This window comes from Centropristis striata, chromosome 1 (assembly GCF_030273125.1).
Source record: "Centropristis striata isolate RG_2023a ecotype Rhode Island chromosome 1, C.striata_1.0, whole genome shotgun sequence".
In the NCBI taxonomy this organism is placed as follows: domain Eukaryota; kingdom Metazoa; phylum Chordata; class Actinopteri; order Perciformes; family Serranidae; genus Centropristis; species Centropristis striata.
Window position 1 is genome coordinate 11,434,816 of NC_081517.1, and position 25,429 is coordinate 11,460,244.

A 25,429-nucleotide genomic window follows, 5' to 3' on the forward strand; every position below is an offset into this window, starting at 1 on the left:
TAAATAAAACAAAAATGACAAACAATAATAGATGTAACAAAAATAATATTAGTTATCCTATGAATAATACTAATGATAGCTATAATAATAGATAACAATAATAACAATTAAAATATTATGACATAAAACTAAGGGCGCTTTCACACCTATCTTGTTTGGTCCGGACTTTCGGACTTTTCAGTTTGATCAGAACCTAAATTCCAGGTGTGAAAGGTCCGGACCATGGTCCGGACCAAAGGACAAAAGTTTGGTCCGACCAAAAGAGGTGGTCTGTATTGGGCATGGGTACTATCGGGAGGATTTTGGCCCATACAAGCACTTGACAATAAGTTGATAATGTCCTCATTGGTCAGTGTTGCTGCCACAAGGTTCCCAGACTGACTCATGCTCACTTATTGCGGCAGCAAAATACAAGGTGGCAGTGCCTTGATGACGTCAGTCAAATTTCATTCCATATATTCAAGAATTCATTCAATATATTCAAAGTTTCATTCCATATATTCAAGGTTCATTCCATATATTCAAGAATTCATTCAATATATTCAAGGTTCATTCCATATATTCAAGAATTCATTCAATATATTCAAAGTTTCATTCCATATATTCAAGAATTCATTCAGTATATTCAAAGATTAATTTCCTGAACGGCATGCCATAATATACATAATATATATATATATATATATATATATATATATATATATATATATATATATATACACATATATATATATACACACATATACATATATATACACATATGTATATACACATATACACACACACACACACACACATATATATACATATATATATACATAAATATATATACATACTATGTACTTTAGTATAAGTAGTAATACCACACTGTGAAATTGTCTTTATTGTGGGGAAAAAAATATAATTGTGTAATTATCAGACCGCCATTATATTTTTCATCTCGCACACCCCCTAGCGGCAGCCTGTGCACCCCTGGGGGTCCGTGCACCACACTTTGGGAATCCCTGACATACATGAAACCCTGTTGGTGTTGTTAGGTGTGAGGCTTTAAATCATGATTTTGGGATCAGTACAGTGACTATGAGCCATCGTTATCCATCGGAGTAATTTACCATCAGCTGCATTCTCTCATGTGTGACTGTGGCTTTATTACAACTCTTAAGACAGACCGGCTCAGTTATCGGTCAACTGGTGAAAATATCTTTTGGAATACAAAGACTCCTTGTAGCAGCAAAACTCAGAGACACTCCATTCTCCCATTCACGAAAACAAACATTTACCACACCATCATCTTCATACAATCACACTAATTGGGATTACGCTGGCGATTACGCTTTGCACATCGCCACATTATTTGAGGGCAAGCAGATAAAAAACTGAAGCACTCTTTGTCCTCCAATTCAAGGCCACGGGCCCAGGTGGAGATAGACACTGACCAACACTGGACAAGATACAAAAGTGTGCTGTTAGCATTTTCCTTCCACAGGGAAGGTACCGGAAGCTGAAGCACCAAGAGGCTAGGACTAGCCTGTGTGCCAACGTAATGGGCGGTCCGAGTCTAAACCATGGTGCTGCCCCAACAGTTTTGACCAATCAGATAGTCGCACATTTACATTATAAAACTCTGTAGGCGTCCTTTTCTGGGAGGTGGTTACAGCTAACTGCTTAGCAGCCTGTGATTTCTGAACAGAGAACATGCTCACTCTTTCATTATTGTGTTAAATCAATAGTCAAAAGGATTTACTGGATTTAATGTTTTTAACAGGATCTGGTTAGTGCAAACGCTTTATTTAAAATGACACATGGAGAATAAAGAGATTCTGACAGAAATATCAACATTTAACACAAGTTTTGGTCATTTTTCATGACGGAAACTTTCATAACTAAAGATCTGTTCAAGAAACTTTAAACCAATATCTGTTTTTACCTTTTCTTTCAATAGTAAACTCTGAACTTTTGGCGATATTTTAAAGAAAACGTGTTTCAATCCTGAGGGTTAAAGAATTAACATATTAAGGCCAAACGGTCACTGCATTTACATGTATATTTTTTATTTTCTAAATAATCAAAATAAAATCCCAGTCAGATGTAAATGTAATTATACACAATTAAACAGAAATCAAACAACATTTCAGTGTCTGACCATTGGGAAAACATAAAAATAGAGATTTTATATTACACCCAGCTGTATCTCGAGTATATAAAACCAGCTCCACTTTCACCAGCTGCAACATTACATTGATGTACGCAATAATCCATCAATGATTATAACCCTATAATATAATTAATATGGACAAAAAAACAACAGAAAGGCAAAAAGTCATTTGAAAAATAATTTTTGGTGATCATTTTATAGGTTTATTGATTGATTTCCCCTGAATCACATCTCACCAACATCAAAAAGAAACAAAAACAGAGCAGCTGTGATTCATAATTTACTATATAAAGTCCTCCGCTGGTCCCTTCTTCGTCTGTAGAAAAGTCAGTCGAGTCTCTCCTCGGCCGGTTTCTGTCGGAGCGCCGCCTCTGATCGCACGCTGCTCTTCACGGCACGCTGCAGCATCCACGTGCTCAAGTGGACGACAAGCAGCACGCCGCCCGCCGTCCACAACCAGTTCTTCCTGATCCAACCACCAGGCTTCATACCTACACACACACAAACACACACACACACACACACACACACACACACACACACACACACACACACACACTTTTATTTAAATATTAATTTCATGCTGCACTTATAAAACTGAAAGAAATAATCTGCATTATCATGATTATTATTATTGATTTTAAAAAAGTAAAATAAGAAAAAGTTTTTTTTAAAATAGGAGAAACTTAAAAAAATAAATAAAAAGATTATTTCTCAGAGATTTACTGTATTATTTTTTACAGGTTTTTCAGTGCAAATGCCAAAAATTTGTGTTGACAACTCTACTCCTTAAGGAATCCTCACTAGCACTTGTTGCTGCACTAACTTGTCGCACTATACCTTGGTTGTTTCCCCTTTTCTGTAAGTCGCTTTGGATAAAAGTGTCTTCCAAATGACTAAATGTAAATGTAAAAAAGAACCAATTATTTTTATTAAAATATTAACCATAAAATGGACATTATAGATTATAAATTAACAATGTTTTTAATTTAATGCTGCACCTAAAAACAGCCCCAATTTATCTGCATTATTATTTTTAGTGATAAGAAAAAGAAAAAAATATATATTTTCCAGAGATTTACTGTACTATTTGTTTTTCTTGTTCTTGCCATAAAAACTGTACATTATTTTTATTAAAACTATCAGCCATCTGCATTACGAGTACTTTTACTTTAGTTACTTTAAGTATGTTTTGTTGCTGCTACTTTTGTACTCATTTGACGTCACTACGGCAACAAGTAGAATTATTTGAATTACACATTTCTATGTGTATATTGTTACTACTATATGTTGTTATTATACTGGTATTATTAGGGCCACGGGGGCAATCAGATTTTTTCTTCTTCCTCTTCCGGACGCAATTTCGTCCCGCTACTAGTCCTTGAAGAGTTGCAGGACAAATTACATATCAAAACATGCGGTTTGATCGGGATCGGTGTGCTATTACTTTTCTCTACAGAACACAAGTTTTTGTGTGTAAAAAATTGCCCAAAATTTTGCATTGAAGTGAATGGGACGGCCGAAAAAAAATGAGTGAAAAAGAACAATAATTGGAGATTTTTTAAACGTCTACTTCTCCGGCATAATTTCACCTAGAGACTCCATTTAAACTTTAAACAGTAGACACAAGTCTTGTGTATCAGTGTATTAATCCATGTTTCGATAGGTCATATAGTTTTTTTAGCAATCCCTGTTCAATGACCATTATCATTTTTGGAGAAATTCTGAGATTATAATGGGTGTGTATTGCACGGAATGTTGGTGTCACAGTGTGTAACATCATCACCAGAGTGTAGAGGGAGAGAATAAATTGTCAAAAAATAAATTTGAAAACTACGCTCCAGGCCGCAAATTCCACTCTACAGAAATAATTTATACATAGAAACGTAGGAAAATTTGTCTTCTCACTCACAATCCTCTGGTAAAGCTGTCAGAGTTATAGTTTGGGCGTAGGACGCACAGATGCATCATCTCTATTTTGAGACTAAAATGCTCAATTCTGCTTCTGCAAAGTTTTTCTGCAGCATGTTCTGACTGCTCACCGTCTACCGGCAGTGTTGGTGTGTGTGTGTGTGTGTGTGTGAGAGAGTGTTGCTTGCTGCTTTACTTCTCCAGTTCTCGCTTTCTGCAAGATTATTTATTTTTACGCACATCCACATCCACATCCACTGATTTTATGGGCAATAGACGAGCTGCTGTGGGTCTCTCGGCGACTCCGCTGTCCCCCGACTCGTAGTGAGATCACCGGCGTTACAGCAGCGAGCGGTAGCGGGGCTAGTTGGTAGATAAGGCTTTGGCCAAATCCTGTCGGAAGCAAGGATAAAACATCCTTTTTGGTGGTGAAACAGGAGTGTAAAGCCAAACGTTGTTCTTCTTTTAAAATCAACTTTTGCTCTAAACTATTTAAAACGCCGTCTACAGCTAGTCTATAGTTTCGCGTCTGCTGCAGCCATGTTGGATCCGTAAGAAAACTACAAAACTACAAGCTTCCATCTGTCGAGTAGTACGCGTCATGGTCTTGCCATTCCTCCCTGTTCTGTGATTGGATCCCTAAAACAGGGCGAAGAAACGGCCGTAGTTGCCAGACTGTGTTGCAGTTCGAAATGAAATCAAGCGCGCAAGGCAGTATGGGTATACCCAGGCTAGTGTTCAGTAACACCACCATCATATCATCAGTATCATTACCACTTTATTACCTATTTATTTATTTATCTTGTGTTTTTAAATGTCCTTGTCCTATTCTTTTTTTCAAAAAAAAATTCTACCTCAGTATTTTATTCTATTGTATCTTATCTTATTGTATTCAAATACCGGATTGCTACGACAACCTCATTTCCCTTCGGGGATGAATAAAGTAATCTACCAATCTATTTATCATACAAATATATGGTGGTATTATCATGAATGACACCATATGGATCAGCCCTAATTAATATTTCATGAAAATCCCTTTATTCTTCATGTGGAGCTGCTGCAGGTGGCGAGCCGGGCGTCATACCTCAGGAGGTGACTTTCTCTTGGCGGCGGCGGGAGGAGAAGCGTAGGCGACGATGGCGGGCTCTGGGACGTACTCGTCTCTGACTGGGTGCAGAGAAGGGTGGGACTTCAGGTTGTACCAGCCCCAGTGGATCAGACCCAGACTTGGGCACATCACAAGCAGAACCTTGTAGTTCTTCCAGAAGTCCCGCAGGCCCATCACTGACCAACAGGAAGCAGAACAGAGATACATGTGACGCAACATTCAAATATATCAGGTCGGGAAATAACGCTGAAAAGTTAGGCTTTTATTTTTTTATATTTCATGGTGATTTTCAAAGCAGTCATGTGATGCTTTCTCAATGAAAATAGGCTCTCAGTGTTCCCACAAGTCTTTACATACAGACTACTTTATGCTGATAACATGCAGTTTAAGGCAAAAACCAGAGTTTTTCTAATGTATTAAAATCTGCTATGTACGCCTACTGTATTTGAATATTTGTGCATCCTGGGTAGGGGTGTGCCATATCGTATCGTTCACAATAATATCGGTATATTTTTTTTATGGTTTAAAAAAAATGTATATCATGATATTGGCAACGTTCCTACTTCTTGATGTAGTGGTTAAAGTTGTTTTAATCACAAAAAGCTACTCCCTGTCGCTAAACACATGCAGCTTTCAAAATAAGAGCATGGTGTGTTAAGAGAATCCACCACAGAATTTAAAAGAAGACTGTCAAAATAAGATGCCTTAAATAAAACATACAAGAACCTTTATTCTCCTTTACAAAATTTCATTAAAATATGCCCCCGGAACCCCTAAATGGTTGTTTTTTTTTATTTGCTCATACTCAAGAGTCAAGAGTAAAAATATATGTTTGGCAACTGTTGAGATTTGCACTTCAAACTACATTTTAGATTTTTAATTATTTAAACAGACAAAAAAATCATATTTTCTATATCTTTTTAAGTATTTCCTAATATTGTCAAGAATATCGTTATTGCAAAAATAGCCTGCAATATCGTGATATTCTTTTAGGGCCATATCGCCCACCCCTAATCCTGGGGTCCCTAAACAGTCTGTGAGCTGCATAAAGCGGGTCTGACTGGAAAGCTGAGACTCTTGTGGATTCAATGAGCCCAATGTTCTTCATGTGTGATGATGTTAGTGAGTGAAACTTGAGCTCAGTGAAAAAAATGAGCTGCTGTGACCTCTAGGATAATCAGAGCCTCATGAAACTTTACAACCACAAACTAGAGACCTAGAGCATTCAGAAGTGTGCAGCTTTCCTCGGTATATTGACAATAAGGGGGTTTCTCAGCAGTTTGAAGAACAGCATCGCTGAAAATACAGAAATCTCCAAAATGACCAAAGTTTTTGAACCCAAATCACAGCATGGATTCTATGTTGTTCCAAAGGTCTTGGCATATTGATGTTGTATTCTGGAGGGTTTTTTGACCATTTTTATCCATTCTCCATATGAATAAAATTGCATAATTCAGCACCAAATGTGTGTAACAAATGGTGTCAACCCAAAAATTGGGACATAGTTGAACATGGAAATGGACTTCAAATGGGCATATATTAATGTTATGACCCCTTGTATACCTGAATAGGTTTCAATAAATAAATAAATGTGTCATTTTTATGAGATATTTTTGACCAGAACATCTTGACACACAGTGCTGAGCTGCATCTCAAATTAATCTTAAGGTTCACCGCTTTCTGATGATGTCACCACTTCTATGTGGCATTTACAGTTGACCTGCTATCTCCCCTTAAACATCAACTACTCACAACCACCAAATTTCACTTTGAACACTAACTGGTAAAATTTGAGGTACTGGAAGCTGATTTAGCCCCTGAAACTGAACTTTCGGCAAGATTCCCCAAATTCGCATTACTGTTAAAGGCTACCGACATGATGCCTGACTGCAAAACGTTTATTTAGTCTTATTTTATTAGCTTTTTTTTGTACTTATAATGTGTAATATAATATATTAAAATGTTTCATCTTTTAATATGCTTATGTTTTCTCTCATTTCACTGGATCGTGTTGTTATTTTGCTGTTGTGAAGCTCTTTGTGGGGAGGATATGTTTTGAACGATGCTATAAAAATAAAAAGTACTTTTATATTATATTATTCATAATAACAATAATAATAATAATAATAATAATAAAAATGATCTGAAAACGAAGTAAAATATGTCAGATTAAAGTAGTGGAGTAGAGCTATAAAGCAGCATAAAATAAAAACAATGCAGTGAAGTAGAAATACTTTTTATTTTGAAATTTGATTTAGCCGCTGAAGCTAAACTTTGGGCAAAATTCCCCAAAGTCCAATGACGTTAAAGGCTTCCGACATGATGCCTGACTGCTAAACGTTTAATAGATTAACATGTTTGAGTTGTTCCCACTTCTAGCCATGATTGTGCTGATTCTATAGAGCTGCTGGACATTATGTTTATATATATATATATATATATATATATGCTCATGTTTGATAACAGCAGTCTGATCTGCTAGCAGCGGTGACGCGATGATAACAGGCTGTTAGCTTCCAGTCTGTTGACACAGCCGAGCGTCAGAAATCAATCTTCAATAACAATAAGATTAAAATAATAAAAATAAAAAATAACAAGCTTTAGAGGTTTATGTGAGTCTCACCTTCACAGATCTGCTGGTTCTGTTGCGAACATCGTGGTCCTGATCCGGGATGAAGGCCAGCTGCCTGAACATATTTACGAGGAAGGAAATTAATACGGTTTGTTCAAACATAATAAAACATGAAACATGTTGATATAGTATATTTCTCAATATGAGGGAAACATAAAAAAAATAAATTAGGGCTAAATTTAACGTTTCTGTGTTTTTAAAAACGTTTTGCAGTCAGGCATCACGGCGGGAGCCTTAAACGGTCTTAAACGGACTTTGGGGAATTTTGCCCAAAGTTCAGCTTCAGGGGCAAAATAAGCTTCCGGTTCTTCAAATTTCAAAATAAAAAATATTTCTACTTTACTTGAGTGTTTTTATTTTATGCTGCTTCATAATTCCACTGCACTACTTCAATCTCACATATTTTGTAGTTTTCAGATTATTTTTCAATTATTACTATTAATAATAGTCATAATTATTATTATGATAATAAAAGTAAATTTTATTTTGATAGCACCGTTCAAAACATATCCTCCCTACAAAGTGCTCACAACCTTATTTATACAGGCTGTGTCCCAATGTCAAGGATCCTTCCTTGGTAGGATCCTTCCTTCAGAGTCGGGTCCTCCGAAGGCGAGGCCAGAGTCCTTCCTTTGACTGGTGTAATGCACAAATGGGACAGCCTTCGGAGTGTGCAGCTGTGCGTCATTGCGTAATTGGACGTCCTGCTTAACTTCAGCGCCGCTCTCGGCCCTTTGGCTAAGATCAAGTGTAGTATCTGTTCTTATCAGTTTAATAAAAAATAAATAAATAAATTCAGCGCCGCAATTTCAAAAAGTTCACGACATGGATGTGTCTTTGGCATCAGCACTCTGACACATATTTGTGAAAATGGAAGAAGATGCTTTAAGGTTGAATCTCCACGATTTATCAAGTAAAAACCATAAAGTGGATTAAACCTGAATATTTCACTGATCCTGGCTGAATTCGGCCGCTACTTAGTGCCATGAATGCAGCGGCCCATAATTCATCATGGAAATATGTTCTGTGATTTTTTATTTTTTATTTTACAGTACAGTACAATAACAGTTATTTATAAATAACAATAACGGACAATAGCGGACTTTCGGTCCCTGTAAACACAATAAAGAAATGTATAACTTTCTGAATGGCACAGTTGCACATAGTACATCATCATCGGACACATATAAATAAATAAAGAATAACTTTAGCGACTGAGACTGCATTAATTAACTTAACCGGCAATGTATCAAGATGACGTTTATTATCTTTAGACAAATATTCTGGCATTTGCTTATTCATATGTTTTTGCTTGACTTTGAACACACGTTTTGTAAGTTATGTGATAACATTCAGTGTAAACTGAAAATATATTTAAATGCATATTGCGCCGCCGGCGTCGCTGTTTCTACGCTCGCCATTTTTAAATCTCCCGGTAGACCGGTGTGTGCAATGCTTTATGGGTAGTCGGAGCGCGCGGAGGATACACACATGCATCCTCGGAATTTGGGCAAAAGAAGGACTCTGTCCTCCGGAGCATCCTCGACATTGGGACAGTCCTTCGGCGGATGTCGATGACGTGGTGTCCTTCAAATCCAGCCGTTTGAGCATCCTTCCTTGACTTTGGGACACAGCCATAGTCTATGTTCACAACAGCAAAATAAAAACACAATCCAATGAAATGAGAGAAAAACATCAGCATCTTTATTTTGTTTTATGTCTTGTGTCTTGTTTATATTCCCTGTTTTGTCTTGTTTTAATTATTGTACATTTTCACTGAGTGTTAGAAAAGCGCTTGTAAATTAAATGTATTATTATTATTATTATTATTAATAATAAAATTATAATAATAAAATATGAAACATGTCAATGTATTATATTACACATTATATGTAAAAAAATAAAAATAAAACAAATAAAAACAAATATAACAAGACTCGTTTTGCAGTTAGGCACCATATCGGGAGCCTTTAACGGTCATAGGACATTAGGGAATTTTGCCCTAAGTTTAGCAGGGGCAACACCAGCTTCCGGTACCTCAAATTTCAAATTAAAGGTATTTCTACTTTACTTGAATGTTTTTACTTTACGTCGATTAATGCTCTTATTCCACAAAAATGTATCTGACAGCTTCCGTTCGTTTGCAGATCATTTATTATTATTATTGTTGTTGTTGTTGTTATGAATATTATTACCATTATCAATAATAATGATAATAATAACAATAATAATAATAAAAGTACATTTTAAAAGTACATTTTATTTTTAAAGCATCGCTACAAAGTGCTTCCCAACGGCAAAAAAAGAGAGAAAAAAAATACATATAAAAAGATCTCTTTCAGTAAAGTTGAACTCTTTATTTGACAGACAGATATGAAAATTAAGGAGAAGTTACAGCCAACGTCATAAAAGAAGTAAAAAACTGAGGAGCACCAAAGTACAAAAACATCTCAAAAAGAAGAAAGAAAAGAGCCCCGACAAAACACCTGAGAAAGTTAGAGGCTCACCATGATGTAACTCAATGAATACGATATAAACAGCATGCTTATGTATCATCTTATCTATAATAAGGTAAAACATAATGATTATTCATGGAGATTAAAAGGAAAAGGATCATGTGATATAATAAAGCAGGATACTTAAATATACGGAGACTCTAAATTAAATTTAAATGTGATTATCATCTTTAGATATTCCTAAATATTAAATGGAAATCATTAAATAAATGTCAACAATCCAACAAATACATGAATTGCTAAATCAAGTTCTCATGTCTATCGTTTTTCTGCAGCTTTGCTTTGAGAAAAGTCTAAAAACCCTCTGTGGAATTAGAGATTTTTTACCGTGCAGCTCTGAATAATAACCAAATAAATTCAGAAAGCGGGGAGAGGGAAAACAAAAAACATGTTCTGGTATTTATCATATTTACAAAGACGTTTCTCAGTTTTGTTTTTGTCTCATAGCATTTTCTAGTTCAGATTCTAGTTATTATTCTGGATTTCACAAGTTATTTTCACAAGGGGGGGGGGGGGATTACACTAACTGTCCAACCTCCTGCCTCCTGCCCCCAGCCTCCTGCCCCCTACCTCCAGCCTCCAGCATCCTGCCTCCTACCCCCTACCTCCTGCCCCCTACCTCCAGCCTCCTACCTCCAGCCTCCTGCCTCCAGCCTCCTGCCTCCAGCCTCCTGCCTTCAGCCTCCTGCCCCCGACCTCCTGCCCCCTACCTCTAGCCTCCTGCCTCCAGCATCCTGCCTCCTGCCCCTCCTACAGTGAACACAGAGACACTGAACCAGGCCACCCAAATCCAAAGCCAGCATACAGATGTTCAGTGGTGAACGTGGTGCTGAAGGTGTGGAGGTGGATCAGAGAGTCAGAGGAGACTCTGTAGAAGGACAGAGTGCCAGCAGGCCTGTCCACATACACTGCTGCTCTACCACAGGAGGAGGAGGAGGAGGGGGAGGAGGAGGAGGAGAGGTGTGTACTTCTGTCATCGTGACTGACGGAGTAACCTCCACCATCAGTGCAGATCAGACTCCACGATTGTTTGTTCTCTCCGAAGCTGCACTCAGCACCGGTTCCTCTCCGTCTGATTCCTCTGTAACTCACCGACACGTCCACCTCTCCGCTCCACTCCACCTCCCAGTAACAGCGAGCGGTCAGCGCGCCTCGACACAGCAGCTGATAGACGTCGAACCTGTCCGGGTGGTACGGATACGGCTGCTCCTGTCTCCCTGAGGTCACCTTCCGGTTGTTGTCCGACAGTTTCAAGCGTTTGTTTGTCGTGTTTGTGTCCACTGTGAGTTCATAGAAATCTGGTGGAGAGAAGAGGCACAGCAGCAGTTTATCACCTGGCACGGCTGATGGCTTAACGGATGCTTCAGGTACACTGTAGAAAATAAATCCACAGGTTTACTGTATTACTTTACAGTTGTTTTCCTTTTTTTCCACATTTTTTAACCATAAATTTAAAGAAAAATGTATTTTAATATAATGGGACATTATAGATTCTTTTTTACAGTAATTTTAAATTACTTAATGGTCTTGAATGTTAAATTACAGTGAATTCTATGTAAAAATACAAAATAATACACGTTAAATTAAGGAAAATTTCTGTTTTCTTACAGTAAAACTTTACATTTTTTGTTAAAGAAAAAAAATTCAAAAGAACTTAATTTATTCTAGAGATACTGTATATATTTTTAAATACAGATATTTACAGTATTTTATCTGTATTTTAAAGACATTATCTGTAAACTTTTTTTTTACATTGAAAAAAGTAAATTACTTTTATTACAAATATTAACCATAAAAAAAGTTGAAATCTGTAAATTAATATAACTTTTACAGTATTATTTAATTGCTTAATGGTCTTTAATGTTAAATTACAGTGAATTATATGTAAACATACAGAAAATACACATGTTAAATTTAGGGAACTTTTAGTTTTCCTGCAGTAAACCTTTTACATTTAATGGGAAAAAAATGTAGAAAGAAATCATAAAATAAACAGTAAAAAGTCAGCAACATTTCCCAAACACTTACCGTCATATTGAAGTAAAAAAAAACAACTTTAGTTATTCTACATATATGTAGTTTTTAAAATGCAGACATTCACTGTATATTATATATATTCTTTAAGAAATTGTCTGAAAATAACTTATGGTTGTTTACTGTTATTTGAGGGTAAGTGTTTAGACTTGTTACTTTTACTTTATTTTTTATTTTCATTTTTTTCAATGCAGTATAACACAGACCGCTGCTAAATTAGGACAATATTACTACCAATGTCCTTTTAGTTTTTTACAGTGTAGAACAAAACGTCACAATTACTTTTTCAGACACCCAAGCTTTTGATTTAAACTGCTTTTTGCCGCTTTGTTTTCATGAATCAAAGAGAACTCACATTTCTTCAGACCAGGTTTCAACCTCTGCTCTCCACCATGATCCATCCTGAAGGAAGAAACACAGGCAGCATGAACCTTCAGAGGCGTCCTCATGGAATCATTGAACCAATTAAAGTGGTGAACATCATCTGAAAGCTGGAACCTCAAATCAATTCATGAAACAGTTTAAGATGTATAAGCGTTCAGAACATTAATGTTTGGCTTTCTGAAGTCCATTCTCATGCTCAACTAAGTCCCAAAAGTTGTTGCAGCGATTTCTGGGTTGACACCATTTAATACCCACATTTCATTGTAATTTAACCACTTTTGACTGCTCGAGAATTAATAAAAACAGTCAAAAAAAGTCCTGTGATTTGGTTTCAGAAACATTTGACATTCAGTAGATGTGTGTATTTTGTGTGATTGTGTGGCAGCACTTGTGTTGTGCTGCTGCTTATAGTGAATCTAGTGTCTCAGCCATCAGACTGTTTAGAGACCCCAAATATTCACATGTAGCCATTTTTATAATAGTTAAATATAGCACATTTATCTGCTTGAGATCAGCATAAAGTGGGCATGTCTGTAAAGAGGAGCCTTGTGGGTATCTATAGAACCTATTTTCATTTAGATATCTCGAGATCAGAGGTCAGAGTGAGCCCTTTGAAAAAGACCATTTGGGCTCATTGAATCCAGAAGGATCTCCGCTTTCCAGTCAGACCCGATTTATGCAGCTCACAGACTGTTTAGGGACCCCAGGATGCACAACGATTCACACACAAGAGGACACAATAACACATTTACTGCAGGAGAAATACTGCATGTTATCAGCATAAAGTGGGCACGTCTGTAAAGAGGAGACTCGTGGAGACATCATCATGAAATCTGGAGGTCAGAGGGCTGCTTTGAAAATGCCAAAGTTTTCTCTAAAATAGCAGAAGTCCAAAGTCCTCAGCTTTTTAATGTGTGATCACTCATTGTTTGTTCCTACTTGAGAGTCCCCAGTCTCCAGTTTGGATCCTTCAGTCCAGCAGACAGAAGCTTCTCTCCAGATTCTCCTGGATGATTGTAGCTCAGGTCCAGCTTTGTCAGATGGGAGGGGTTGGAGCTGAGAGCTGAGGCCAGAGAAGCACAGCCTTCCTCTGAGATCATACACCCTGACAGACTGGAGACACACACACACACATACACACACGCGCGCACACACGCACACACACACACACACACACACACACCGGGATATTTGTGTGATTTAAACAGCCAGCAGAAAAACGCTTCACTAAAACGGAGTCAGCGTGGATTGCAAAATAGAAGGTATATCATGTCCCCATTAAAGTGTCTGAGTGAAACAAATACCCCTTTTCGACCAACACAAACCGAGTTCTTCTGGTGTTGCGAACCTTCTCAGAACCGGCCAGTTTGGAGCCGCCGCTGAACCTGTTTTTCCACAGAGGGCCGCGTCATTAGGTCACTGTTTATGCCTGCATTCGTCTCCTATCTCTCAGCATGTATAATAACAACTACAGCAGACTACATTGTCTCTTTGTGAATGTTGTTCCAGGCTCTGAGCCGACATTAGCATCCAAACACAACTGGTACAAACATCTTAGCTGCTCGTCTTGATTCTGTGGATAGAGGTTAGGTTCTTAGCCAGCGAGCGCTTGCCCGTATCAATCACATTGCAGTTAAACAAATCAAATTAAATTAATGATACGCATTTTTGGTTGGTCCTCCAAGAATCCCCACCTTATCGCGGTGGAGGGGTTTGTGTGCTCCAGTGATCCTGGGAGCTGTGTTGTCGGGAGCAGCAGGTCCTGGTAGGGTCTCCCAAGGCAAAGAGGTCCCAGGGGAGGGGCCAGACTAAGAGCGATTCAAAAGACCCCTATGAAGTGGACTCATGAAGAGCGGAGTACCTCACCCGGCACGGGTAAACCGGAGCCACCTCCTGGAGCCAGACCCGGGAGGGGAGCACGCAGGCGAGTGTCTGGGTGTCGGGCATTTGTCAATGGGGCCCGGCTGGGCTCAGTCCGAAGAAGCCACATGGATCCGCCAACCTGTGGGCCCACCCCCCACAGAGTAGGGCATAGGGGTCGGGTTCGATGTGAGCTGGGCAGTAGGAGATGGCGGGTACCTGGGTGTGCTGACCCCCGGCTTCAGCGGCTGGCTCTGGGGACGTGGAACGTTACCTCGCTTGTGCGGGTGGTGGATCGTTACCAGCTAGAAATAGTTGGGCTCACCTCCACGCATAGCGTTGGCTCTGGAACCAAACTCCTGGAGAGAGGCTGGACTCTCTCCTTTTCCGGAGTTGCCCAGGGTGAGAGGCACCGGGTGGGTGTGGGGATACTCACAGGATCCCGGCTGAGCGCCGCTGTGTTGGAGTTCTCCCCGAGGTCAGCCTCGACTTGCAGCTGCGAGGAGAAGGTCTTGGAGTCCCTGGGTGGTGTCCTGGAAGGGGTACCGCCTGGGGACTCTATAGTTCTTCTGGGAGAGGAAGGGATCCGGTTTGGTGACCTAAGAATTGCATCTCTGCTTTTTGCAGATGATGTGGTTCTTTTGGCTTCATCAGACTGGGACCTCCGGCACTCATTGGGGCGGTTTGTAGCTGAGTGCGAAGCGGTTGGGATGAAAGTCAGCACTTCCAAGTCTGAGGCCATGGTTCTCTGCCGGAAAACGGTGGACTGCCCCCTCTGGGTGGGGAGAGAGGTACTGCCTCAAGCGAAGGAGTTCAAGTATCTCGGGGTCTTGTTCATGAGTGAGGGTAGAACAAAATGTGAGATGGACAGGCAGTTTGGTGCGGCATCAGTAATGATGCAGGCATTGTATCGGACCGTCGTGGTGAAGAAGGAGCTGAGCCGGAAGGCAAAGCTCTTGATTTATCAGTCCATCTATGTTCCAACCCTCACCTATTGTCATGAGCTTTGGGTAGTGACCAAAAGAACGAGATTGTGGATACAAGAGGCTGAAATGAGCTTCCTCTGTAGGGTGGCTGGGCTCAGCCTTAGAGATAGGGTGGGGAGCTCAGACATCCGGAGGGAGCTCGGAGTAGAGCCGCTGCTCCTTCGCGTCGAAAGGAGCCAGCTGAGGTGGTTTGGGCATCTGGTAAGGATGCCTCTCAAGCGCCTCCCGTTAGAGGTGTTCCAGGCATGTCCAACTGGTAGGAGGCCCCGGGGAAGACCCAGAACATGGTGGAGGGATTATATCTCTCGCCTGGCCTGGGAACGCCTCGGGGCTGGACGTTGTGGCTGGGGAAAGGGACGTCTGGAATGCCCTGCTTAGCCTGCTGCCCCCGCGACCCGGCCCCGGATAAGTGGAGGGAAAGGCATGGATGGATGAGAGTTGATACCGCTCTGGAACCAGAGAGCAAAGAACTGGTTCAAGATTAGGCTCCGGCTCCAAACCGGCTCTGGAACTGCTTTGGTCGAAAAGGGGTAAGGCAAATCCAGCCCCAGTGCAAATATGGTCTCAAAAAATAAAGATGGTGATGGACATAAAGCCGAACTCGGGCTGAGGTGCCCTTGAGCAAGGCGTCTAATCCCCCTCGGCTCCTAGCACAGTGTGTGTTCACTGGGATGGGTTAAATGCAGAGGTTGAATTTCACAGTTGTGGGACTAATATGGTAATATCTTAATCTTAACCTTAATTTGTCTTCATGTTGCTTTATTGGCTGCTAGAGTACATTCTAAAGTCGTACAATTGTTGGATGTCATCAGCGACGTAAACTTGCATGTCCAGTCCTACTGAAATAGTCATCTGTTTGTTAAAACATGAAACCTCACCTGAGGGTCTTCAGTTTACACAGTGGATTTTCCAGTCCAGCACTGAGGAGCTCCACTCCTGCATCCTGCAGGTCGTTGTTGCTCAGGTCCAGGTCTCTCAGACTGGAGGACTGGGAGCTGAGGACTGAGGAGAACTCATGACAGCACTTCTCTGTGAGCCCAGTTAGGCTCAACCTAAATAAATTAAAAATAAAAAAGACAAACATGTGGCTCTGGAACACATGAATTAGAAAAGGGTTGTTTTGGCACTGAAAAAAGAGGCATTTAAAAACATTTGTGGTTGTCAGTTTTAGCTTTTAGTGTCAGTAGTCGTGTTTCCATCAGCAAATTTCTCTGAAGATTCTCATGAGGAAAGCTTAAGGGAAACACCAAAATGAGATAAAACTTAAAAGATTTTTTCTGCTCGATTGAGGTGCTTTTACTAAAATATTTTTATGCGCTAAACAGGGGATTGAAACTTTTTCTCCGAATAAGATCTGACGTAGCGAAAATTTAACTTGTAACTTTTCTTTAATGCGACTTTTAAAACTTTCACTTCGACCTTAATAGAAACACAGCAACATAAATGTTGGCGTGTCCTTTTCCAGTACAGTTTTTTTTTCCAGAATTTAAAATCACTGTCCTCACTGTGAGCTGACCTGAGAGTCTCCAGTGTGCAGTCTGGACTCTCCAGTCCAGAAAAGAGAGGCTTCACTCCTGAATCCTGCAGGTCGTTGTTACTCAGGTCCAGCTCTCTCAGATCAGAGGACTGGGAGCTGAGGACGGAGGACAGAGCTTCACAGCTTCTCTCTGACAGATAACAGCCATTTAGCCTGAAAGACAAGTTAGTGATAAAGACATTAACAGTAGCCCACTTTCAAGTAGAGATGTTCCGATACCATTTTTTCCCTCTCAATACCGATTCCGATACTTGCGCTGTGGGTATCGGCCGATACCGAGTACCGATCCGATACCAGTATGATATTAAAAAAAATATCATAAGACACCTGCATGACTGCGATATGAATATCATTGTGGTAAGACCTGGCTCAGGTTAAACCCTTTGTAAACATGAATAAATACAGCAGATTCAAGCCATTTAATTTTACATTTATTTTTAAATAAAACAGTAGTGCAACAGCAACTTAAATAAATAAATCTGGGGGTCCGGGGGCATATTCCCCCGGAGAACATTTTTGCCCTAAAAGCCTAAATTTGGTGCCTCTCGCACATTCTAATGCCACTATTCCATCTTAATCATTGCATATTTAGGAGAATTATTGTAAAGGAGAATAATGGTTCTTCTATGTTTTATTTAAGGCATCTTATTTTGGCAGCCTTCTTGTAAATTCTGTGGTGGACTCTGCTAACATGTGCTCTTATTTTGAAAGCTACAAGTGTTTTATTTTGGAGGCGGGTCTAACAAGTTCTTACCATAACGCGGTATGGTGTGTTTAATTTACACTCGAAGTCAGAACTTGAAAGTCAGAACTTTGAGCACGGAACATCGAAAATTCTGACATTCGTGTAGACCTTGAATGCACCATTAGCAGCCAGACTCTCTGTGTGCACCGCAATGTAAATAGTCTAACTAACGGAACATTAATCCTGTTTTACCGACGATGTTTGTTGCTGAAAGGGGGGGGGGGGTCAGGATCACTTTGTGTCCCTAGTGCCATTTGCCTCATGCTGGTGGGAGATTCCAGTGTGAAATATTGCCACACCGCCGACATGATAGTGCTACTTAGCTTAGCTTCCGTGTGTCTGTGTTACATAATCAATTCCTCCTCGTCCCAACAGCACACGCCACTCGTAGTATCGGATTGGTGCCTGGACTCCAGTACTCGCCGATTCTGATGCCAGGATTTTCGGCAGTATCGGAGCAATTTCTGATACTGGTATCGGAATCTGAACAAATCTAGTTTCAAGCCGCTATATTACACTTTGATGCAAAAAAATATCCTCTTTTTAAATGTCTCCTGCTGCTTCAGAACGCTGTAAAATAAAGTAAAACATGCTGATGATCGGACCTGAGAGTCTTCAGTGGACAGTGTAGACTCTCCATTCCTGCACAGAGTAATTCCACTCCTGAATCTTGCAGATTGTTGTAACTCAGGTCCAGCTTTCTGAGAGGGGAGGACTGGGAGCTGAGAATCGATGAGAGCTCCTGACAGCATTTGCTTGTGAGACTGGTTTGGCTCAGCCTAAAACAGAAATAAATAAAATTGATTTGATCAAGTTCATTTAGTGGATTGTTCTCATGGTGGAGAGTACAATCAAATGGCCATCAAAAACACAGAAAAAACAAAAGAATAGTTGTGTGTCTTATGTAGTTTGTCAGCATAAAGAACATTGTGATGTTTCTGACAGCATTTCTCTGCTTGGAAAACCTTTTTCTGTCTGATGTGGTCTATTAATACGGTTATACTTTGTACTTTAGGCTGCTAAGATATGCGATTCTTGGTGTATGTGTCCTGGCAGCTTCCCATTTCCAGGCCATCCTTGTGTGAATTGCAAATATTTCGATGAACAAAAATTAAAACAAATTCTGCAGTGTCGTGAACAAAATTCAACAACAAACATTGTCAAGATAACGTTGAAATAAAAAAATGCAATTAAGTTGGAAAAATGTATTGAGGTTAGGGTAGGCAATTTTACTTTGACATCACTGGGCAAATACTACAAAATAACCTTTAAGCATAATGTAATTCAATAGGTCTGAGAAAAAGTCCAGCCTGTGAAGGGAAACTTGGCCAATCACAGCTCTTTTGAGAGACGGAGCGTTCCTATTGGCTGTCCTATATATGCAGATGTGCTGTGAAAACCCTGATTCTTTAGCCTTCCTAACCAAAGTCAGAGGCTAAACTATCAGGCGAGACAGACTTTATTGCCAATCATCTATACATAGTGCTATATGTGTATGTTGTGATGTTTATATGTCGACAACCATAAGACATTGCTGACATTTAGGAACTTGCTTCAACATAACGATGAATCTCCTACGAGGACCAAAACCTGAAGCCACAGGACCACCTGCTGCTGCCATCTGAACCAGGAGACAGACGTAAACATGGCAAATGAGATGGCGTTTGGGTATCACCCTCCTGTTCATTCATGCAGCCTCTGTCTCCCAGTACTTTTCCTCTCACCTTGCCTCAGGTCCGCTCTACCTGCTAGCCACTCCCACCTCATCAGACAACTCCTATCACCTGTGCACTTAGCTGCTTTCTTTCTCCAGTCAAGCCAGTACTACAGCCTCCTCTGCTCAGTCACTCACTGCAAGATTGTTCTTCACTTTCATGCAAGACTTTGCAGTACTCACCTTTGGACTGCTTTCCCGTTGCCAACTCTGCCTGCCTCTGACTCACCTGCTTTGTCGACTCCCTGGTAAATGCCCCAGCCTTTCGTCCTCGATCACAAGTTCTTCCTCTGCTCCTCCTGCAGTTTATGTTTGCCTGCTGCAGCAGCCTCGACTACGCTGAGTGAGTCTTCCTCTGCACACTTGCTGACTCCTCAATGCCTCGTCTGGCTCCTGCCTACTCACCTGCAGCATCTGCGACCATGCTCCCCGTCCTCCTCCTCACGGTATGGCAGTCCCTCTGTGAACTGTTGTGTGTGTACATGCATACCCACCTCACTGCACTCACCTGCTGGAGGGCTCTGCTTTCCTTACCTGGCTCTCCAAGCCCTTCCCAAACCCACAAAGACTCAAATCTGCTTTACTGAATTGCACTGTGCTTACTGTAACTGTTTGCTTTTATTTTATGATTTGCTGAAAATAAAAGTTATTACCATCCTTTCCTGCTGTTAGTTGGGCTGCAATTGGGTTCACTTTACACCCGTTCCAACTTCATATTTTTGTAAAAACAAATAGTACTAATAGTGTGAGTATCCCAGTGTGAGCTGACCTGAGAGTCTCCAGTGTGCAGTGTGGACTCTTCAGTCCAGCAGAGAGAGGCTTCACTCCTGAATCCTGTAGGTTGTTGTTACTCAGGTCCAGCTCTCTCAGACCAGAGGACTGGGAGCTGAGGACTGAGGACAGAGCTTCACAGCTTCTCTCTGACAGATTACAGCCACTCAGCCTGAAAGACAAGTTAGTGATAAAGATGCTTACAGTGTTGTGTTTTTTCCCCATAGACTTCTATGGTTTCCCTTGCTAAGTTGAGAAGTCGAGCAATCATGAATTACTGGAAACTAACTAGCTAAGTAATTTATCAAACTTTCTCCATGGAATCACAATAATGTACAGAAATACAGTTTAGCCTTCACAAACTACATTATAATTTATTTCAGAAGTTTGAGTTTGAGTTAGAGTTTGTGACTAAATCTTGCAAATATGAGTTTATTAATACTAGTTGAGAACAACCGTAAACAGAGGTACGGTTGGTATCTGCCAACCAATTTGATTGCAGTCAGACCAATGAGCCTATGGGTGACTATTCTATGTTCTAGTAGGTTTATCTTTCTATTGAAGTGGCTAGAGTAGGTTTACCTGCCCATTCAATGGCTGCTTGCTGTTTTTTCACTTTGGATGGATTTAGGCACCAATAAAGGCCGCCATTTCGTTTGATGCAACAGGCCACAACACTACTTCTCTAAGGTCAGCTAAAACCTGTGGTTAGGCGTTATAAAAGATAATTTAAAAATTTAAAAACACTGGACATAAATTCCAAAAATGAAGTAATTGCAAAGATAATTCTAATACCGGAAGTGACATGAAAACCTGACATTACTTTACTTTAATTAACATTGTTTACTTTTGGTTTCACACGGGAACTGGGTTTATTTCACCCATCCCACCCACCCTATGAGCCTAAAAAAAGGCAGATGGGCAGATGACGACCTTTTGGCCTGACAGAACATCTGGCTCTCATTAACGTCCATTCAATAGTCTAATTACAGTCAAATCAGGTGCAGTCATCTGTGCACTTACAGAGCTTTGTTGGAGGCTTTGAGCACTGGCAGCAGCTTCAGAAGAGCCTCCTCTGAAGCAGAGTATTTCTTCAGGTCTAACACGTCCAGATCTGCTTCTGATGACAGTAAGATGAAGACCAGAGCTGACCACTGAGCAGGAGACAGTTTATGTGTAGACAGACTTCCTGATCTCATGTACTGTTGGATCTCCTCCACCAGAGAACGATCATTCAGTTCATTCAGACAGTGGAGCAGATTGATGCTTCTTTCTGGAGACAGATTCTCACTGATCTTCTCCTTGATGTACTCTACTGTTTCCTCATTGATTTGTGAGCTTCTTTTCTTCTGCAGGATGCTTCGTAGCGGAGTCTGATTGGCCTTCAGTGACAGACCCAGGAGGAAGCGCAGGAACAGGTCCAGGTGTCCGTTTTCACTCTGTAAGGCCTTGTCGATAGCAGACCTGTGGAGCTCTGTCTGAGGTGTTTTGCTGAAAACCGTTCGCATTTGTTCTCCACAGCTTTGCCTTGGCTCAGACATCACATTCCTGTTTCCAGTCACAAGTTTCCTCTCTACGTACAAAGCCGCCAAAAACTCCTGAACACTCAGATGGACAAAGCTAAACATCTTGTCTTCATTCTTCCTCCCACGTTCCTCTTTGAAGATCTCTGTGAAGACTCCTGAGCACACAGCGGCTCCACTGACGTCAATGCCACTCTCTTTGAGGTCTTTCTCATAAAAGATCAGGTTGCCCTTTTTCAGACGTTGGAAAGCCAGTTTTGCTAATGACTTAATGTACTGAATGCACTTCTTTTCTCCATACTTCTCTTCTGACTGATGTAACTGAAACGCCAAGAATTCTGCGTACATCGCAGTCAGGGTCTTGGGCAGCTCTCCTCCCTCTCTGGTCATCATGTCCTTCAGAACTGTAGCAGAGATCCAGCAGAAGACTGGGATGTGGCACATGATGTGGAGGCTTCGTGATGTCTTGATGTGGGAGATGATTCTGCTGGCCTGCTCCTCATCTCTGAATTTCTTCCTGAAGTACTCCTCCTGCTGTAGGTCAGTGAACCCTCTGACCTCTGTCACCAGGTCAACAAAATCAGGATGGATCTTATGGGCTGCTGCAGGTCGTGTGGTTATCCAGAGGCGAGCAGAGGGAAGCAGTTTCCCCCTGATGAGGTTTGTCAGCAGCACATCCACTGAGGTGGACTCTGTCACATCAAACTTAACTGTCTCGATGTTTCTGGTAGAGCAGTCCAGGTCAAGACGGTTCTCATCCAGTCCATCCAAAACAAACAGAAGTTTGAATTCACTTTTGTCATAGGTGGTTTTTTTTAGTGACTGCAGAGCTTTGTGTGGGATGATCTCTCCGAAACATTCATAAATGAGTTCTGCCAAACTCAGCCTTTTACCTTTCCATGAATTCAGCTGGCGGAAGGTGAAGGGGAAAAGGAGATGCACATCTTGACTGGCCCTTCCTTCAGCCCAGTCCAACACAAACTTGCGTACAAGAATTGTTTTTCCAATTCCTGCAATTCCATTGGTCAGCAGTGTTCTAATGGGTCTGTCTTGTCCAGAGGGGTCTCTGAACACGTCACTGGGTTCAATTTCTGTTCCTGTATCTGCTGGCTTCATTTCCATCTGGAGGACCTCATGCTCTTCTTTGAGGTGTGTGTCGCACCCGGCTGTGATGTACAGCTTTGTGTAGATAATATCCAGACGTTGCTTGTCTTTCTTCTGTGCCCAACCCTCTTGCACACATTTGAACATATCCTGGAAGTGTGACTGAAGGTTTTGTTGGTAACTTGAGATGTGTTGTCGTTCTGATACGTTTGCAATTGCTTCTGTGTTGAACACAAATAAAACAAAAACAAAAAATAAAGTATTCTGCTGTGGGTTTTTTTTTTTTACAGCTGCAGAAGCAGTAAACACATAGCTTCATCTAAGGGATAACACACAAGCAGCATTTTCCTTTCTGATGACACAAGCGGAGACATCCTAAAAGTCTTCACGGTCAATCAAACATATTTGCAATTTAACCCATTTATAGATAATTGGGTTATTAAGGGGGAGACAGCAGGTCAGCCGTAGATGTCTCATAGAAGTGTTGATCATCTGAGAGCTGCAACATGAAGATTAATCTCTTCAGTAGCAGCTGGATTGTATCGACTGTTGCTTTGGGTCGTTGCTATCTATGTCTACAGGCAACTGAGGTTATGTGTTCGTTCACTTTGTGTCTCTTATATGGGACTATTTCAGAATTGCATTTCACTTTGGGCCTTACAGTACTAAAAAATTACCTACAGCCCCCTTTCCATTACATGCATTAGCCCCACAAGTAACCCCGCCAACCTACTTTGCCCTCTCTGACAGCGTGTCTCCACTTACAGCAATTCCCTCGCAGCTTTTTGCTGATTAGGTAAACACCATGCGTTTATTTCAATGCTACATAATCATTTAGCGACGACACTGCGCGACCGGGCTAACTCAGGAGCAAAATCCTAAACAAGAACAAGACGACATCGACATGGAAGATCAGTTGGTTGCTGGTTTCCTGGTCGTTGTGTTTATGCACCTAGTAATGGCGATCGTTAGACGTAAGCAAGCACTGGAAGAGGAGTTTGAGAGAAATGTTCTTCTGTTGTTGTTGGCCGGAGTGCATCAAGTCCTACTTTTAACTGCCATAAATATTATTTCTGTCATTATTTGGTATGTTTGGGTTATACATATTTATTGAATCTATTTCTTATGAATATTGAGTTGTGAATGTTAAGTAGGAACTAAAGTTCAGTTTGCCTTGCACTCGGACACTTTAAGGTGCAAAAGGTAAACCACACACGAGGCGAGGCGTTATTCCGGGTATTTTGAACCGGGTATTTTTTCAAGTTACTCATTTCCCTCTCGGTTATGTGCAGCTCTATGTGCAGCCAGCGAGGTATGTGTGCTATGTTTTATTTCCCTAATATATTTGTATTTACTTTGCACTGTGTATGTGAATGTCTTTATGTTTTACACTGTCATACTGTAGTTCGACAGTGGATTGTGATGACGGCAAATAAAATAACGACAAAACAATAAATACATCAGTAACCGAACCATGGTGTTGTTTATGTCCCGGAGGGAGTGATACTACTGACATCAAGCCTGCGAAGAAAAAAAGGACTACGAAAATCTAAAGGCAATATCTGAAAGTTCCAAAAGACCCCACCTCAGACCAGGACTAAAATCTTTCAGATAAATCGCCCATAGGGGCGGATTTGGGCGTGTCTTCTCTCCTTATACACGCCTAATCAGACGAATTACCCGGGTAATGCATGAAATGGAAAAAGGGCTAATGCTAAAAGCTCAGACCCTAAATGTTACTCTGCCGGATCCGCTGACAACAAATGCAACTGGCCAGCAGTAGAAAGGGGGAGGAGAAACAAGTATTTCTTTCTCAGGGCAATGCTTCCATCAGAACCTTTTATGCCAGTCTGAGGGATTGCTTAAATCTCGGCGCTCGGGCACTGGGAGTGATCTGGGAGAGGGAGCTGAGTGTTGCGATAACTGAGGAGATGTGGGAGGACATCTGGGATAATGCAAGGAAAATAACTGTATGTAACCGGACGAGAGCAATGCAACTTAAGATACTGCATAGAGCGCATGTTGGTCCAAACCGTCTCTCCAAATACAGAAGGGATGTCTCTCCATTTTGTCTTAAATGTAAAACAGTACTTGGTAATCTTACTCATTGTTTCTGGTCCTGTGTTAAAATACAAAAATATTGGAGTGATGTCTTATTTGAAATACAGAAGATTCTGAAGAAAAAGTTTGAACTTAACCCAGTTTCCCTCCTTCTGGGTCTTCCCAGTGATCGTGTGACTGATACATATCAGAAAAAATTGTATAATGTTATGACATTTTGTGCCAGGAAAAATATTCTTCAGCACTGGATCTCAGATAAGCTCCCCTCAGTGGTGGGATGGCATAGGACAATAATGGAATACATACCTCTGGACTTTCTTACCTGCCTTCTTCACTCCAAAACAAATGCCTTTGAAAGAATATGGAAACCATTTCTTGACTATAC

General features: G+C 40.7%; 1 protein-coding gene and 1 non-coding gene across 2 annotated transcripts in view; one reads left to right on the forward strand and one right to left on the reverse strand.

The window, feature by feature from the left end:
- Positions 1-8,525: 8,525 nt before the first annotated feature.
- LOC131980038 (U2 spliceosomal RNA) lies at positions 8,526-8,710 on the forward strand. Its single transcript, XR_009395168.1, has one exon. It is a non-coding gene; the product is annotated as a U2 spliceosomal RNA (small nuclear RNA).
- Positions 8,711-11,075: 2,365 nt separating this feature from the next.
- LOC131969544 (NACHT, LRR and PYD domains-containing protein 12-like) overlaps positions 11,076-25,429 on the reverse strand; it is a 29,883-nt gene continuing 15,529 nt past the window's right edge. Inside the window, exons 4-12 of the mRNA XM_059330594.1 lie at positions 23,531-23,548; positions 21,380-23,204; positions 20,355-20,528; positions 18,477-18,650; positions 17,106-17,279; positions 16,468-16,641; positions 13,683-13,856; positions 12,715-12,761; positions 11,076-11,623 (exon numbers count right to left, since the gene is read on the reverse strand). Coding sequence (XP_059186577.1) covers positions 11,076-11,623; positions 12,715-12,761; positions 13,683-13,856; positions 16,468-16,641; positions 17,106-17,279; positions 18,477-18,650; positions 20,355-20,528; positions 21,380-23,204; positions 23,531-23,548 — 3,308 coding nt within the window. The remainder of the gene's footprint in view (positions 11,624-12,714; positions 12,762-13,682; positions 13,857-16,467; positions 16,642-17,105; positions 17,280-18,476; positions 18,651-20,354; positions 20,529-21,379; positions 23,205-23,530; positions 23,549-25,429) is intronic.